We start from the raw sequence: 17,603 nt of genomic DNA, 5'->3' as shown, positions 1-17,603 counted from the left end.
AAAGAAAAAAAAGAAAAAAAAAAAGAAAAAGAAATCGTTTCTCATCATGAAACCGCAAAATACATAACCCATGTTCCTATGTATCACTGAGTACGTATACATGCATTTAAATGTTTTAAAATGTCAGGTATTGGAAAATCGTATGGATTCTTATCTAACATTATCCCATATCCGGCATATGCAGCTGTTTTTGTGAAACAAACTTATCTTTAAATATCTAAATACAGCAGGTGATTAGGCTGTTCTTATCTACCTCTGATAGTCTCTACGAAAGCTTGTTTAGTACAGAAAGCCCACTGGGGCATATCAGCTCAACCTATTTTTGATGTTCCTAGAAAAAATCATAACATTTCCTCACATGTGTATAGAGCTAATCTCACAGTAAGTAAAGCGCCTGAAATGATTTTATCAACACAAATCTGGCTTACTTTTGCCAGAACTCTGTGATACCATCTCTTGTTTTATTACATGAAAGCATAGGTAAAATTAAAAGAGTCGATCTCTCTTCTGTATTTCATTGTGTGAAAGAACCTTGTTTTAGCATTCAAAGTCTACAATTCTTTCAATCAAATAGGATTTAGATAAGTAAGTTTTCTACTGTGTTAGTCACACGGTAACAATAAGTAAAATAGATGGTATGTTGCTGTCCTGCATAAAACTTTAAACACACAGCATTACCGTTTTCGACATTTTATAATAAAAAGATAATTTGTGATGCATATCTGGGAGGAGACCCCTATAACCTTTAGCTTGCTGCATGGTGGCAAGTTATTCTGCCTTTGCGGTCAGTGCAGACCAAGATCAGCCTGCTGCATGGCGGCAAGTTATTCTGGCTTTGCGGTCAGTGCAGACCAAGATCAGCCTGCTGCATGGCGGCAAGTTATTCTGCCTTTGCGGTCAGTGCAGACCAAGATCAGCCTGCTGCATGGCGGCAAGTTATTCTGCCTTTGTGGTCAGTGCAGACCAAGTTCAGCCTGCACGGATCATGGTCTGCACCGTTCGCTATTCCTTCAGTTAATTTTCAGTGAACACCCCTTTGAATAATAAATGGTACTGTCCAAATCAAATGATGGACCAGTCCACTTTAGAAGTTTAGCAGGGTAAAGGTTAAAAGTCCCCTTCCATTACACTCCATTCTCTCTAGCTCTGCTAACATCTGTTTTACCTGATGTAAGGGTCTCTCTCATATAGCATAATAACTTTATAACCAACTATCAACATATACTTTAACATCTGTTCTATTGTTTTTTATATAGAATATCTTCCCCATTCTATAAACAAGCAGTTTATTATGAAAAACACAAAGTTCCCATAACACCGTATGACCTCAGCTGAGGATGTCTTTAAAATGAGCATGAACGGAAATAATAGTGAAACGTAAGAATGTAAGGAGAAATGAAAGTTAATACCTCTGTACAATTGTAAATCAATTATTTTTGCTTCAATTAATGAGAACATATCTAACATTCATACATATAAGGATACACAATCCTTTATAAAAGTATAATGCCTAGACAGCAAAACAGAACAGCTCATGAAAAATGGACACAAAATTATACCTTAGTTACTATGAAAATTGTTGTATGTTACATTATCCAACAATAGATAAGACAAGACAAGCATCTTGATCCTTAATTGAACATTTAAGTAGTTGCAAAGTACATTATACAAATTTCAGACATGGGAGTCGGTCAAAAATTGAAAAGTCTAAAAGCCTAATAGAGTTATATAGGGAAGTTCTGGCAGTAAAAGGCTTGAAATCAGGACCAGTCCTAAAAATACCAGGTCTGTATATGAACAAACACCTATAATAAGTGAACTTATAATGTCACTGACATAGTCCATAGAAATTACCTATCAAAGACCATGACCACTTTCAGTGAAGTTTGTTTAGGCTATCACCATATAATGTAAAAATGCATTTACAGGCTATGACCGAGCTCATGGGAAGTCCATTTAGTGGAACATTTCTATAAGGCTATGGCCAAATTCAGAGAAAATCCATTTACATTATGTACAAAGGTTATGAACAGTTGATGTCCATCTACATTTCTGTAAGAAGGCAATGACCATATTCAGAGAAAATCCATTTACATTTCTGTAAAAGTTACGTTCAATGAAATTCATCTGAATTTCTGTACAAAGTCAATGACAAAGATAAAAATAATCCATTTACTTTTCTATTAAAACTCATTTGAATAAAGTGAGGATGTGCAGAAAATAAACAATGATCATGGTCATGATGACCATAAACTTGGCCTTGGAATCATCAAGATAAACATTCTGACCAAGTTTTATGAAGCTAGGGTCTTAAATGTGGCCTCTACCCTGTTAACAACCTTTACCTTTGATTTGAGTGATGACCTAGTTTTTGACCCCACATGACCCAGTTCCAAACTTTGCCTAGGAAACATCAAGATAAACATTCTTACCAAGTTTCATGAAGATAGGGTCATAAATATGGCCTGTAGAGTACGTGTTATATGTTCAAGCTAATTTCCTTTGATTTGAGCGGGTAACCTACAGTCGACATCGTACTTGCGACCACCTCTATTAAGCGACTTTTTTATTAAGCGACCGGTCAGAATCCCTCCCGAATGTTTTCATTACATAAATTCATTCCATTAAACGACTTTTTTATTAAACAACTAGCGACCACACTAATGTAGTCCCGACTGGTAAAATATTCGACAAAAGTATCTATTAAGCAACCGGGTACCAAATTCCCGACGTGCATTTCTTCACCTGTGTACTCGCTGAGTACATTTTGCACCTGACTGAATGCAATTAACCTTTGTTCATGATCTTCAAACAGATTTTGAAATCATGCATGTAGTTTTTCGCCATCATGGCATCCACATAGGCTAAACGCAAAGTACATTTACAAATAAAAATAACTTTTTTCTGCACCTGACAGAAATTCATTAAGAGACCATTCTATTAGGAGACCACTTTTTAGCAGTCCCTTGGGCGGTCTCTTAATACAGTGTCAACTGTAGTTTTTGACCCCACATGACCCAGCTTCAAACTTGGCCTAGGAATCATCAAGATAAACATACTGACCAAGTTTCATGAAGATAAGTACTATAAAATCATTTTATTTCGTGGGCATGAAATTTCGTGGTTTTGGTCAAAACAGCAATTTCGTGGGGATATGAATTCGTGGATTTCAACATTTGAACATAAAATGAATGGTAATTTTACTTGTTCTTTGGGATTAGATTTTGTGGATTGACTCAACCACGAAAATTAGTCTCCCAGGAACATTTATGATTTCACAGTATGTCATAAATGTGACCTCAAGAGTGTCAACAAGCTTTTTCTTTGATTTGACCTGGTGACCTAGTTTTTGACCCCTCATGACCAAGTTTCGAACTTGGCCTAAACATCATCAAGATAAACGTTCTGTGCAAGTTTGTATCAAATCAAAGCTCTTTATGGCAGAAAGGGCCAAAATAGAAAAATTTTGGCAGTAACTCTAGAACCCATAATGGAATCTAGCCAGTTTTCGAAAGGAACCGAGATCTTTTTGTGACTTAAGTTGTATGTAAGTGTGGTTTAAATAGAATGTAAAATGTTACTTCTATTGTGTTCACAAGGTAAAAATTAACAAATTTTGGCTCTTTCCGGGTTTAATCAGGGGCCGTAACTCCTGAACCTATGATCGGATCTGACGGATCATGGAATCCAAGATCTATTGTTGTTAAAGATATTTTGCAAGTTTGTATCAAATCAAACCATAAATGAAGTCTCTATATGGATGCAAAAGCCAAAATAGCACCCATGACGGGATCTGGCCAGTTTTCAAAAGGAACCAAGATATTATGCCAATACAAGTTCTGTGCAAGTTTTATTAAAATTGATTGCAAAATGTGATCTCTACCATGTTCACAAGTAATTGTGGACAGACGGACGACGGGCAGATGGACGAAGGGCGATCATAAAAGCTTACCTTGAGCTAAAAAAAACATGTTACAATGTTTTCAGTCTTTGCTATGTCAGCTGTCGAATGAAAAGGCCATAATTTGATTTAAAAAAAAAAAAAATGTTTTAATCACTTTTCAGCTATGATGTAAAACTGGGATATGTAGACAATAAGAAAAAAAATTGAAGATCTAAGGTATACAAGAAAACAACAAAAGTCAAAATTTGGAAAACAATTAATATTTCCTCTCCATAACTTTAATTGAAATGGAGTATCTAGTAAGTGTAAACTACCTTGTACAGAGATAATTGAAATTCATTTTGAAGGCACATTCATCAATTATAAGTAATTAACATTCATTACGCATATCTGTTTTTAAACATCACATCTAAATGTCATTTCACTGTAAATTGGTATATAAATAGTCCCTACATCATTATTACCTTAACAAAGATGAAAATAGCCACTGGCGACAATTGACGATACAAAAAATGCATATAAAATTACACTATTTTCATTGCTGATGAAATTAAAGATCTTAAGACGTCTTTTTTTCTTTACCAAGTAGTAACTTTATCATAAAGGGATACCAATACTTTGTACAGAAAACAATACTTTTTGTATTATGTCACACAATTATAGCTTTTATATTTTATCTTTCATCACATAAGTATGTAAGAGCCACATAAAGAGAACTTCAGGATAATTTAGATATCTACACACAGTAGTAGATATAATTACAGAGTTTGAACGAAGTGTTTTACCCTTTGTTAACTCTCATTGTTTATAAATAATTCTCTGACAAGAAGTCTTAATGGGCCTGGGTCATGAGATAAATCTTTTAAAGAGGTAGGAAAAAAGAGAATTAATAGTTATTTTTAACATCTTGAGTAATATAGAACACAGTTACAGACTTACTGTAACAGAGACAATGTGAAAAAGAAAACGTTATTTCACAATATATGCCCTTTACTTTACTTCTAAAATACTCTACTTATTGAGAAGACTTGTCAGTTTTCTCAATTTCAATTAATTCAAGGGCCACAACTCTATAGTAAAAACACTATCCACCTGATAAGTGAACCTGGCATAGATAATATGCCCATAAACATGCTGACTTAGTTTGGTGAGCATTTGATCAGAACCATTTAAGTTATTAACTGGGCACTGTCAATTTTTGCAATTTTTAAGTAATTCAGGGAGGGAGTATCCGGCTGGTTATCAAACTTGTCTGAGATATTATGTCCATCAACATCATGAACAGTAATGATGAACATTGGATACAAACTACTCTAGTTAGAGAGCAGACTATCAATTTTCACAATTTGTACTAATTCAAGGGCCATAACTACAGAGCCTCTCGGACAATCCAGCTGGTTATCGAACTTGGCCGTAATATTATGCCCATTAAAATTGTGACCAAGGGTAAGAACAGCTGAAGTTAGAGAGCAGACGACTTTACTAGACGCCGCCGGCTGCAGGTGTTCATATACCAATATAATGTTGTGTTTCACAGGCATATGAAAAGTGCACAGTCATTTTCACTATAAGGGCAGTGGTGGTGTCGCTCGAACCAATGACTCAAACAAGAGGTTGAGGGTTGGAGTCCCACCGGGATCATGAACTTACCTTTTCATAACATTTTCCAGGAAGTGGATTTGAGAGAGTAATTAAAAAAACTTCAAGATTTCATCATAATCAAGCAAGAATTTAGTATAAACTAAAAAAATAATTTATAACAATTATAGACCCTTGTTCTATGACAGCTTCCCAACAAAATACAGATATGGAGTATAAAAGACAACATGTGGTCGACTGAATCAGCATGGAGAACATAGGTTCAGCTGAAGATAGATAAAAAAACATTTTGGATTCTAACTGGACAAGGACATTTTATGTATTTACATTTTTTGTGGTTTGAAGTCTTGGGTCGAAGTGAGCTTATGAATTGAGACACAGTATAGATCTTTCATATAGGTTGAGATTTTTCTCCCTTAACAAGCAGAATACTGTCCTCTGACAATCAAAGTACATGAAAACAGGTAATAAAACTTTGAATACAAGTTAAAATATTGTACACTTGGGTGTCAGAAAGTCAACAACATGTGTTAAACGAGACATCTTGGAAGGCTACAGTTAAATGACCTGCACAATGCATTTAATATTTGTATAGGTGATGATATAAATTGAAATTTGAACATAGAAAATATTGAGGTCATTATCCCTAAATAATTATGTATAAATCATTCACCTTGTGACTGAAGGACACAAAGTCAAGGAATCAATGGCCAGTCATCGTTAACATGTACAAAATATTTTTTTAAACATCCATTTTATGACAAAAACATAACATAAAATTTGTAATACACAAGTAAAGAAAGATTACTTTTTCTAAATTATTGTACCTCATCCTTGATTTTCTTCTAGCCCAAAAATTCAAGTTTGTGAAGTTAAAAAGGTCTTTCATATTTATATTTTTTGTATAGGAATACAATAAAGCAAGTCTAAAAGTATCACATGTATTTTACTTAAAGATATTTTATTTGCTATTGAATCGTCACCAATTTTTTCTTCAAGAAACGAGGACTATTTGTTCATGGATTTCATGGTTGTGTCAACCATAAAATTATATTTCAACAAATAAAATCTTTAAAATTTGAAATCCAGGAAATTTAAGTCCCCATTTCCGGCTTACACCAGGACATTTGATGCCAAGAAAATGAAATGATTTTACAGTACTGGAGACCCACCTGATTTTAATGCTTGTAGCTCGACAGATAATGCAAGTTTACAGTGATATTAAATAAAGTTACAGGACCGCATGGGTTGTTTCCCTTGTACACAAACTCCAAACACAAAGCTTAATATTTAAAGTTTATTTTTGAATCAAAAGTATAAATACTATCACAATAAGTTACAAAGTCATAGTAAATTAAATACAGGATTAACTTGTGAAGTAAAATATACATCCAAAGACACATTTTGTACAAAATTCTTGGGAATAAAAATTACTCTATTCAAATCAGAAGTACAAGTGTGAGATGAAATGCAAATTTTTTAAAATCATTTTTTATCATATAAAAGTCATGGATGTCAATAGTTAACTGGTTAACAGTAACGTGGCAATTAAGGTTTTAGAATTAATTGTAATTTCTTTTGGAAAAAGTATTATTTCAAATCAATATTGTGACAAAAATTAGACAGATGTTGATCATTATAACATCCTGTGGATGTGAAAGTCCCTAATCTGAACACAAAATTTTGACAAAAAGAAATAACTGATTTGCATATGTATGTTATATTAAACAATTTACAGATTGCTTATCAACAATTTACCTCTGAAGATGTACAGACCAGTGCATAGTTCTGGCTGTCTTCATTTAAGGTAGTTATGCATGTTTGGATCAAAATTTTTTCTACAATGTAGAATTTGAATAAACTCTGATTTTTTAAAACTTCAGAATATACTAAGAAAATACAGCAAATAAAAAAGATAGGGTCAAGAGTTTGATTTTTTGCTAGACTGATTTGAAAAAGTTGGACCTCACGCAATTTTTCAGAATGGGAGTCTATGCGAAAATCATAACTTTCATAACATTTTCGCAAATAGAATTTTTTATACAATGCATCTAGATTATAATGAAACTTCTCACTGTTGTACATAAACATATGGCCTACAATGTAATGAAGTAAAATGAATAGGTCCATGTGCTTATTTTACGAGATATTTTCCAAGATTAAAGTGAACCGCACAGTCCACGCTAATTTTTTAACATTATTTTGAATTATTTAACATGTCTAATTTTTTCAGTATCATATTTTAACTTTGGAAAGACAGTAACAGTGCCATTGTAACAAATTTACTCACAGGTTGCAATTAATTCATAAAATGATTTTGATTTCCGTATGCCGAATCCATTTTTTATTCTACGGTTTCTTGATAAATGACATTATGCCATCACTTCCAGTTTATCAAACATGCAGAACTACCTTAACAGATGCGTTTTTTATACCTCTATTATGATATTTAAAACCCTATCACTAAATATTTTAGCTAAATTAAATACTTTTTTTCAAAATGTTAAACAACAGGAAAGTAGACAATGAAAGACATTAATATTTTCAAATAAAATCTTAATTTCTAACACTGACCGAACTACAGCAGAACCCCATATTAAGAACATTCCTTAATAAAGACCACCTCATTATTAAAACCACTTCTTTTAAGACAGGAACTATTAATCCTATATCTTAATGGCATAAACCCCTATGAAAGGACCATAGGGCTATTCACACTAATAACACCCACAGTTCCAATCCCAAATGACCCAAATCCTCTGTATTGTAAAAAAGTTAAGTAAAACACCGCTCGCTCGAGGTCGCAAGGGGATGGGCAAAATGCTCGAGTTATCCATGGTTTCGAGCGACCCAAGCATTGACCAACATACGAAGAAAATTGAAGATACTTGTACCAATTTTCATCGGGACCGTTTGCAGAATAAACGGTGATGCGTAATAATAACATACTTGTGACATTTTAAATGAAAAAAACGTATTACAAACGTTATCTTTGATAGACGTTTCAATAGGTAATTTGTAAATGGCACATGTGAAGAAACAACTAAGACTTTTTATTTATATTCATCAGCAAGTGCATATCATAATTATCGTCTCAATTTAATGAAAAGGTTATATTACTTCCTTCATTTGCATGCAAACAACTGCTGATTAAAATATTAAGATCTCATAACTATCTTCTCGATCCCGCAGAAAAGATGTTTCAAGTAATCAGTAATTGATCGATATTTGATCAATAAAACTTTTCTTAAACCGTTTATCAATCTCATTATAAGATCAAATATACCGACTAACAAATTTAAGATAGTCTGGGAATAGACTACGCAATTCTCGCGGTGTGTGAAAATTTTTTGATTAACCGATACATTCTGACGCCGAAGGTGTGAAAAATTTTGACACTTCTGCTCGAGCTTGCCAGAAGAAACAAAGAATAAATGAATACACAGGGATCAGGTGTCATGCTCGAGCGATCGAGTTATCGATGCTCGACCCAGCCATGGTAATTTCGCAAAGAAAATTGAAGGAAATCGGCCGGGACCACATGAATTGCTCGAGCGAGCCCGGGTGCTCAAGTCATCGATGCTCGAGTGAGCGGTGTTTCACTGTATTAAGTAATAAATGCCACAAAGTAAAAGGGCCCTTACCTTGGTCAGTTTAGGATAAAACTTCTTGCCTATGACCTTGACCTTGGTGGTACAGACCTGACCTTGACCTTGGAGGTAAAGACCTGATTGCTCTCATCATGATTTACATTTATGTAATGTTTCATTGAATCTCTTGAACTGTTTACAAGTTAAAGCTGAGACACAGTGTGATGTGAACAGACAGGCAAACTAACTGACAGTGATTTTTATATATAAAATGTCTTTTCAGCTGTCTTATGACAGAGAAATATTCAGGTAAATTACCATCAATGCATCATATCATTGCTCAAAACCCTACATCTTAAGTTCTTAGTCAAACATCCATTTATCTGGGTATGCCAGCATAAAGCAATCAAATCAACAAAAAGATCTGTAACCAAGCAAACAACAGCAGACTTGCTTTAAGTGTGTTCATGAATGGAAATGAAATGTGCAACACCTCTCTCACACCCTAGTACCAACTTCAGTGAAAGGCCATTTAGCAAGCTCCGTTTTAACTTACAACTTGGAACACATCCCACAAATTGATATAACACATACAAATGTTTGTTGAATTCTTGATATTCCCTACAGAGCAAAGAGTTACTATAATGGACAGGAAGCAAGGAAATTAAATAAACTCATTTCAGGTAAGGACGATAAAAGGGCAAAAAGGGCAATGTTTGAAGTTGAATGTACAAATATAACTTAATTAAAAATATGTTTTGTAAAACACTAATGCCCCCCCATATGACCTGTCAGAGGTAACTCGGTGTGTAATAGTCAGTCTCTAGTATGTTGTGACCTTGACCGACCAAATAACAAAACAATAGAGGTCATCTACTGGCTATAGAGGATCACACTATAAAATCTATACATCTTAGGCCAAAGCATTACTGAGCTGTATATCTTCAATCATTTAAGTTTAAAAATTACTGTGATCTTGACCTTTGATCTACTGAACCCCCAAAACATACCCCAGCATCCCCAAGCTACTGATAAGAAGCCATTTTAAGTCTCAAGTTCATTGTGACTTTGACCTTGACATACTGATCCCTTGAACTGTTTTTGAAATTTACTGAAAACTTCCAATCATCCTATGAACGACTGTAGCACAAGTGTTCCCACCTGTTGGTCAGAAACCATTTTTAGTTTCAAGGTCACACTTGAATTTGCCCTACTGACCCAAAAACATTGGGGGTTGTATTCTGACTAAAGGGAATCATCCTATGAAGCATGATCACTGTAGGTCCATGCCTTCTCCAGTAATTGATCAGAATGCATCTACTAACTTCGAAACAATTGGGGTCAACTTCTGACCATTCTATGAAGTCCAACAGTCCTAGGCAAAAGCAATGTCCATTTATTAACCAGAAACTGTTTTGAATCTTATTGTCTCATATACTTCCCTGACCTTTAACTTACTAAAACCAAAAGTAATAGGGGTCATCTAGTCATCACAGGCAATCATCCTATTGAGTGTAGGCCCTAGTGTTTGTAAGATACTGATCTGAATCTATTTTGCCCATCCCCACTCCCCCCAAAGAATAGAATGTCATCTACTAACCATAGGCAATGATCCTATAAAGTCTGGTCAATGTAGGCCAAACAGTCTTAAATTAAAAGTCCGGAAACCAAACTGTCTACTAAACTATCCTATAGACTGACCAAAAGGCGTGAGCAAAAAAAACACCCCCCTTCTTCTTCAAAAGCAGGCATAATTAAACTTATGATTAATTACTTCAGTCTTAATAAAACAGGCTGACAAAAAATAATCAAGGATTAAGTTATATTTAATGGTAAGGATATGGCAAGGATCAAGACTTTTGTCTCAATTTGGTTTTCCATATTTGGTGATTGGAAGATTTTAATGAAACACAACAACACAAACTTTTCAAGAGCAATTTTAAAAAAATGATGAAAACAAAATTATTACAGATAGAGATCAAGAAATATAAAAACATACAAATGCCATTCAAATCACTAATAACAGAGTGGTGAAGATTTCATAATTGTTAGGTTTTCATTCTATATTTCAGTAAGTACTTGTGGTGTCAAAATTAGGAACACTGTAATGTTAAACAAATAAGGACATAGATCTACATGGCCGAAAACACTTGTAAAATCTGCTGTTCAAAACTACATTTATGTGAAGCAGTCTATCAGACCATTTTTAGAATATGCTTCTAAATAATTCCAATATCTATTAATTCAAGAATTTTGCATGATTTAGTATATATTTCAGCACAGCATCATTGCCAAAAGCAATTAGCATCAATATTAGAAAAAACTGCAGTAACATTTTAAATTCTGAACAAAACGTGTGTGCACTCATTTTCTTAAATAGATAATTTCCTATATCAATTCAAAATTAAAAAGAAAAGAAATTCTCTAAATTTTGGTTGAGGAGAGCAAGATCATTTGAATTAAAAAAAAAAAATTTGAAAAATTGGTGTAGAAACATGTTTTATTTGGAAGTATATGGAATATTTTTTTTTGGTGTTCATGCAGTGTAGACCCTGCTATTTACACACACATTTAATATAAAGCTCCGAAAGGGCTTTATTTTTTCAATGTGAGCATTATTCAGCAAGGTTTACACACTGCATGAATACGACAGAAAATCTTATTTAATCCTACAATGAAATCTCAACCTCTCTCCTAAAAACAAAGAAAAAGTAAGGACAATAATTATGGATAGTCTACCAAGAAAGACAACTCATGGAGAATATATATATCTCAAACAAAATTACAATCAATCTAACACTAAACTTCCATACTTTCAATATATAAGGTGCTACATAAATAATGAAAGTTGCCTTCATACACACAGGTAAATAATTATTTACAAATTTAAACTTACAGTCATGAAACACTATGCACACATTACTGGTAATTACAGAAAGGCCACAAAATCATATATTTCCATCAAATTTTCAAACATGAAAAACATATTCCACAACATGTAATTTAAATTGGACTTATTTCATTTTTTCATATATAATCTTCATGCTGTTGCATTTGTACATTTTAATCCCCTCCCCCCCTCCTCATTGATATGACAACTATTATGGTTGTAATTTAAAAATAAGTTTAAGATTTATTTGGTAAATTACGTTATTATGACTACCAGTAAGTCTTAACATAAATCTGCCTAATGCAACCGCAAGACTAACAACCTTTCCAGATTGACCAATCTTGTTTTGTTTTTGTTGGGTTTATAGTGACGTCAACACAATTTAGGTCATATGGTGACTTTCCATGTTTTTTACAGCGAATAAAGACCCCCACTGCCATTCCTGGCATTATTTCCATTAGTCAGCTTGATGGCTTCCTCATATGATAAATTCAACACCTCCAGCTAGGTTTCAAACCATAATCACTCAGCCACGGAGGTCCCCGACTGATCATTCAACCATAATTCATTGTTCCATGGCAGATAATGTCTCTTGTGTTATTCTAATGTTCCATACCTGGCTCAACTTCCAATTTTGTCATGCAATACTGTACAAAAGGTAAAACCAACATCCTCATTGCCTTGTAATTATGAATGACTGCAGTTCACACTTACATACATAGAAAAAGTTTCAAAGCTATATATATATATATATATATATATATATATATATATATATATATATATACATGCATACATTAAAATATGATTATATGTTGCAGCATATATTCACATGTAAAAAAAAAATGCATAAATCTTCAAAGTGTTTCAATTATCAGCATGAAACAAATCTCTGACTAACATATACTGCATGCTCTATGCATGCTGTCACAAACAGTAATGAAATACTTATCATTCATAAACTTCAAATTTAAATGTCAATGGCTGAGGGTCAACTCGAATGAATGGGACTTTCTCAATTAAAAGCTATTACAACTATTAAAACGTAACTTTAAATAATTCTGAAAAAAAATATTAAAATTAGCTGAGGTAAGTATTGGCATTGTAATGTACGAGATGGCAGCTCCTGAATCTTAGTAAGTCAAGGTATTACTTTTGTTCACTTTGTATTTACAACAATGTTCAATCATTAATCTCTCAAAGTAAAAACTTGTCCAAATAAATTAAGTCACAGACAAAAGAATGTAACTAAACTTTAGAAAACTTTAAACAATATAACTGTACAGAATATGTAAATGTAAAACGACAGTAAAAACATAATTAATATGAAAAATTCCTGGCAATTCAAATTTTCTTGATCTTCAGCATTAAAACTACTGTTTTTTAAATATACAAAATATTTAATTTGTTCAAAAGGATACCTGATAAAGCATTAAGAATGTCATGACTAACTAATATAGCTCACCTGGACAAAGCACAAGTTTTTAATGTACGCACAAGTCATAGTATATATAACAAAACAAGAAGGTCGTGATGGCCCTTAGCGCTCACCTGATCTTGATTGACCTTGCTTATATGAAACACTGTATTATGAAAGTAAAAGTGTTTAGTATCAAACTATACAAACAAGAAATGAGCTACGCCATGAGAAAACCAACATAGCGGCTTTGCAACCAGCATGGATCCAGATCAGACTGCGCAGTCTGGTCAGGATCCATACTGTTTGCTAAAAGTTTCTCTAATTGCAATAAGGTTTGAAAGCAAACAGCATGGATCCTGACAAGACTGCGCAGATGCACAGGCTGGTCTGGATCCATGCTGGTTACAAAGCCACTATGTTGGTTTTCTCATGGTGCGGTTCAAATGTTTCAAAGAAGATTCAGTCAAAAATGTGACTTGTTGTGTTAATATTGTTTTTCTATGATTCAATCCAGTGACCTAGATTTAATGTCCATTGAAACCTTTGTTTGCAATTGCAACTGATTTCACAGAGACAACATTCTGAACAGATTTTGTTTAAATAAGGCAGAAAATGTGGTCTCTGAAGTGATGATATGACATTTTCTACAAATTAAGATAATGTCATAGTTTTTTAGCCCAAATAACCTAGTTTCAAACTTGACCATGATATTGAGAAAACAAAAATTCTGGCCAAGTTTCATTCAAATCTGACAGAAGATGCTGCAACTTAAGTATGTAAAATGACACAGTTTCAAACTAGACATAAAACTTATTAACACAAATATTCTGACCAGGTTTCATGAAGATTTAAAAATGTGGTCTCAAGAGAGAAATTGAAAACCTACTTTTTGATCACATATAATTCATTTTCGAACTCAGCCTAGACTAAATAAACAAGAGGGCCATGAAGGCCCTGTATTGCTCACCTGACCTATTGACCTAAAGATCATCAAGATCAACATTCTGACCAAGTTTCATTAAGATATGGTCATAAATGTAGCCTCTAAAGTGTTAACTAGCTTTTCCTTTGATTTGACCTGGTGACCTAGTTTTTGCCCCCACATGACCCAGATTTAAACTTGACCTAAAGATCATCAAGATTAACATTCTGACTAAGTTTCATGAAGATATAGTCATAAATGTGGCCTCTAGAGTGTTAACAAGCTTTTCCTTTGATATGACCTAGTGACCTAGTTTTTTGACTCCATCTGACCCAGATTTAAACTTGACCTAAAGATCATCAAGATAAACATTCTGACCAAGTTTCATTAAGATATGGTCATAAATGTGGCCTCTACAGTGTTAATTAGCTTTTCCTTTGATTTGACCTGGTGACCTAGTTTTTGACCCAACATGACCCAGATTCAAAATTGCCCTAAAGATCATCAAGTTTAACATTCTGACTAAGTTTCATGAAGATATAGTCATAAATGTGGCCTCTAGAGTGTTAACAAGCTTTTCCTTTGATATGACCTAGTGACCTAGTTTTTGACCCCACCTAACCCAGATTTGAACTTGAGCTATAGATCATCAAGATTAACATTTTGACCAAGTTTCATTAAGGTATGGTCATAAATGTGGCCTCTACAGTGTAAACTAGCTTTTCATTTGATTTGGCTTGGTGACCTAGTTTTTTTATCCTACATGACCCAGATTCAAACTGGACCTTAAGATCATCAATATTAACAATCTGACCAAGTTTCATGAAGATACAGTCATAAATGCGGCTTCTACAGTGTTAACAAGCTTTTCCTTTGATTTGACCTGGTGACCTAGTTTATGAACCCAGATAACCAAATATCGAACTCGTCCAAGATTTTATTAAGGGTAACATTCTGACCAAGTTTCATTAAGATTGGCCAAAAATGTGACCTCTAGAGTGTTTAACAAGCTTTTCTTTGATTTGACCTGGTGACCTAGTTTTTTACCCCAGATGACCCAATATCGAACTCGTCCAAGATTTTATTGAGGGTAACATCCTAACCAAGTTTCATTAAGATTGGGCCAAAATTGTGACCTCTAGAGTGTTAACAAGCTTTTCCTTTGATTTGACCTGATGACCTAGTTTTTGACCCCAGATGACCCAATATCGAACTCGTCCAAGATTTTATTGAGGGTAACATTCTGACCAAGTTTCATTAAAATTGGGTCAAAAATGTGACCTCTAGAGTGTTAACAGTCAAATTGTTGACGACGGACGGACGGACGGACGGACGGACGACGGACGACGACGGACGCCGGACACAGGGTGATCACTAAAGCTCACCTTTGAGCACTTCGTGCTCAGGTGAGCTAAAAAACCTATTCTGATCAAGTTTCATGTATATCAGACAGAAAATGTTACATCTGGAATGTTCATGAGCTTTAAAAAATGAAATGTGGTCTCTATTATATAACAAGAATTGACATATGGCTGACAGACGTAGTTTAACTAATTTACCTGCCATAAGACCTGTGTAATTAGAGCAACCTGTCCTATTACCGAACTGGGTCCAGATCTATTGGCACAACTCACTCTGAGTGAGTTTAATGGAGACTGCTCAAGGACTGTGGCCTCTAAATATATGTTAATAAAGGTATTTGACAGACGACAGACAAAGGACAATCACACTTGCTCAACCCTGACCACTTCATTCTCCAGTGAGCTAAAAATGATAGTCTCAACCACTCATTCAAAATCCACAAACATTCTTAAATAGATAAATGAATTCATACAGAACATTGTCATAAAGTTCTCCAAATGCAATGAGTAATTACAAGTTTCGGTTCACACCTCCATCTACTGATCATCATTCTTATATTTGTAATTTTTTAACATAAATACACCATTTAATAATTTAAAAAGTATAAATCAACAGCACAATATGAAAACTGAATCATAAAAACTATAGCATAACAAAAATAGCAAAAACTAATTTTCATTTTCGTAAAATATGTTTTGAGCATTCCTTAGTAGTTTTATTGAGTGTCCTTTACTATGTCTATTCAAGCATCTGTTTCATCATGGTATTTTCGGCTGCTTTTTTCAATCTCAGGCTTTTTTGGTTTTCTGGTAAAATACTTGTATCAAAAGGATATCATGAGCTGAAATCAAAGTTAAAGCCATGTTATAGACATACTGGTAGGAACCCACACTAAGTTACCATTAATGCTAAGATTGCCTCTAGATTCTAGAATATTTTGTAATTTTTTAAAATAAATTTACAAATACAGTGAAACACCGCTCGCTCGAGGTCGCAAGGGGATGAGCAAAATGCTCGAGTTATCCATGGTTTCGAGCGACCCAAACATTGACCAACATACGAAGAAAGTTGAAGTTTGTTTTTACCAATTGTCATTGAGACCATTTGCAGAGGAAACGGTGATGCGTAATAATAAATAACACACTCGTGACATTTTCAAAAAAAAAAAAAAAAAGTATTACAAACGTTATTTATGATAGATCGTAAATGGCACATATGAAGAAACAGCTAAAACATTTTTTATTTGAAATACTGTAATCGAATTCACAATTTTCTTCTCCAAATTAAGATCTCATTTTATCGTCTCAATTTTATGAAAAGGCTATCTTATTTCCTTTATTTGCGTGCAAACAACTGTTGATTAAAATATTAAGATCTCATAATTATCTTCTCAATCCTGCAGAAAAAAGTAATAATTAATAACAATTTTGATCAATAAATTTTTTCTTCCACCTTTCATCAATAATGAATTTCATTATCAGATCAAATATACCGACAAACAAACATTTAAGATAGTCGGGGAATAGACCATGCAATTCTCACGACATGCGAAAGTTTTAAATTAACCGATACATTCTGACCGCCGAAGGTGTGAAAAATTTTGACACCTCTGCTTGAGTTTGCCATAAGCAACAAAGAGTAAATTAATACACAGGGACCAGGTGTCATGCTCGAGCGATCAAGTTATCGATGCTCGACCCAGCCATGGTAATTTCACATAGAAAATAGAAGGAAATCGGCCGGGACCACATGAATTGCTCGAGCGAGCATGGATGCTCGAGTCATAAATGCTCGAGCGAGCGGTATTTCACTGTATACTTTTTGTACAATTACTTTCAGAGAGACAATTTTAAAAGTACTGTATTTTTGTACAAATCCATGATTTTTTAAAAAAAAGTCTTAAAATGTTGGCAACC

The 17,603-nt window shown here is 33.9% G+C and overlaps 1 protein-coding gene and 1 long non-coding RNA gene across 3 annotated transcripts in view; one reads left to right on the top strand and one right to left on the bottom strand.

The window, feature by feature from the left end:
- The window catches only part of LOC128555504 (uncharacterized), a 180,649-nt gene extending 166,057 nt beyond the window's left edge, over window positions 1–14,592 (top strand). The window contains exon 2 of the long non-coding RNA XR_008370115.1: window positions 14,343–14,592. This is a non-coding gene — a long non-coding RNA (uncharacterized LOC128555504). The remainder of the gene's footprint in view (window positions 1–14,342) is intronic.
- LOC123525406 (serine palmitoyltransferase 1-like) overlaps window positions 6,787–17,603 on the bottom strand; it is a 66,478-nt gene continuing 55,661 nt past the window's right edge. For both annotated transcript variants that reach the window (XM_045304444.2, XM_045304445.2), the window contains exon 16: window positions 6,787–16,528. In XM_045304444.2, coding sequence (XP_045160379.2) covers window positions 16,522–16,528 — 7 coding nt within the window. In that variant the 3' untranslated portion in view covers window positions 6,787–16,521. The remainder of the gene's footprint in view (window positions 16,529–17,603) is intronic.

The sequence above is a fragment of the Mercenaria mercenaria genome, chromosome 3, assembly GCF_021730395.1.
Source record: "Mercenaria mercenaria strain notata chromosome 3, MADL_Memer_1, whole genome shotgun sequence".
In the NCBI taxonomy this organism is placed as follows: domain Eukaryota; kingdom Metazoa; phylum Mollusca; class Bivalvia; order Venerida; family Veneridae; genus Mercenaria; species Mercenaria mercenaria.
The sequence above is the reverse complement of the archived record's forward strand: the minus strand, read 5'-3'. Positions and strand labels throughout refer to the sequence as shown.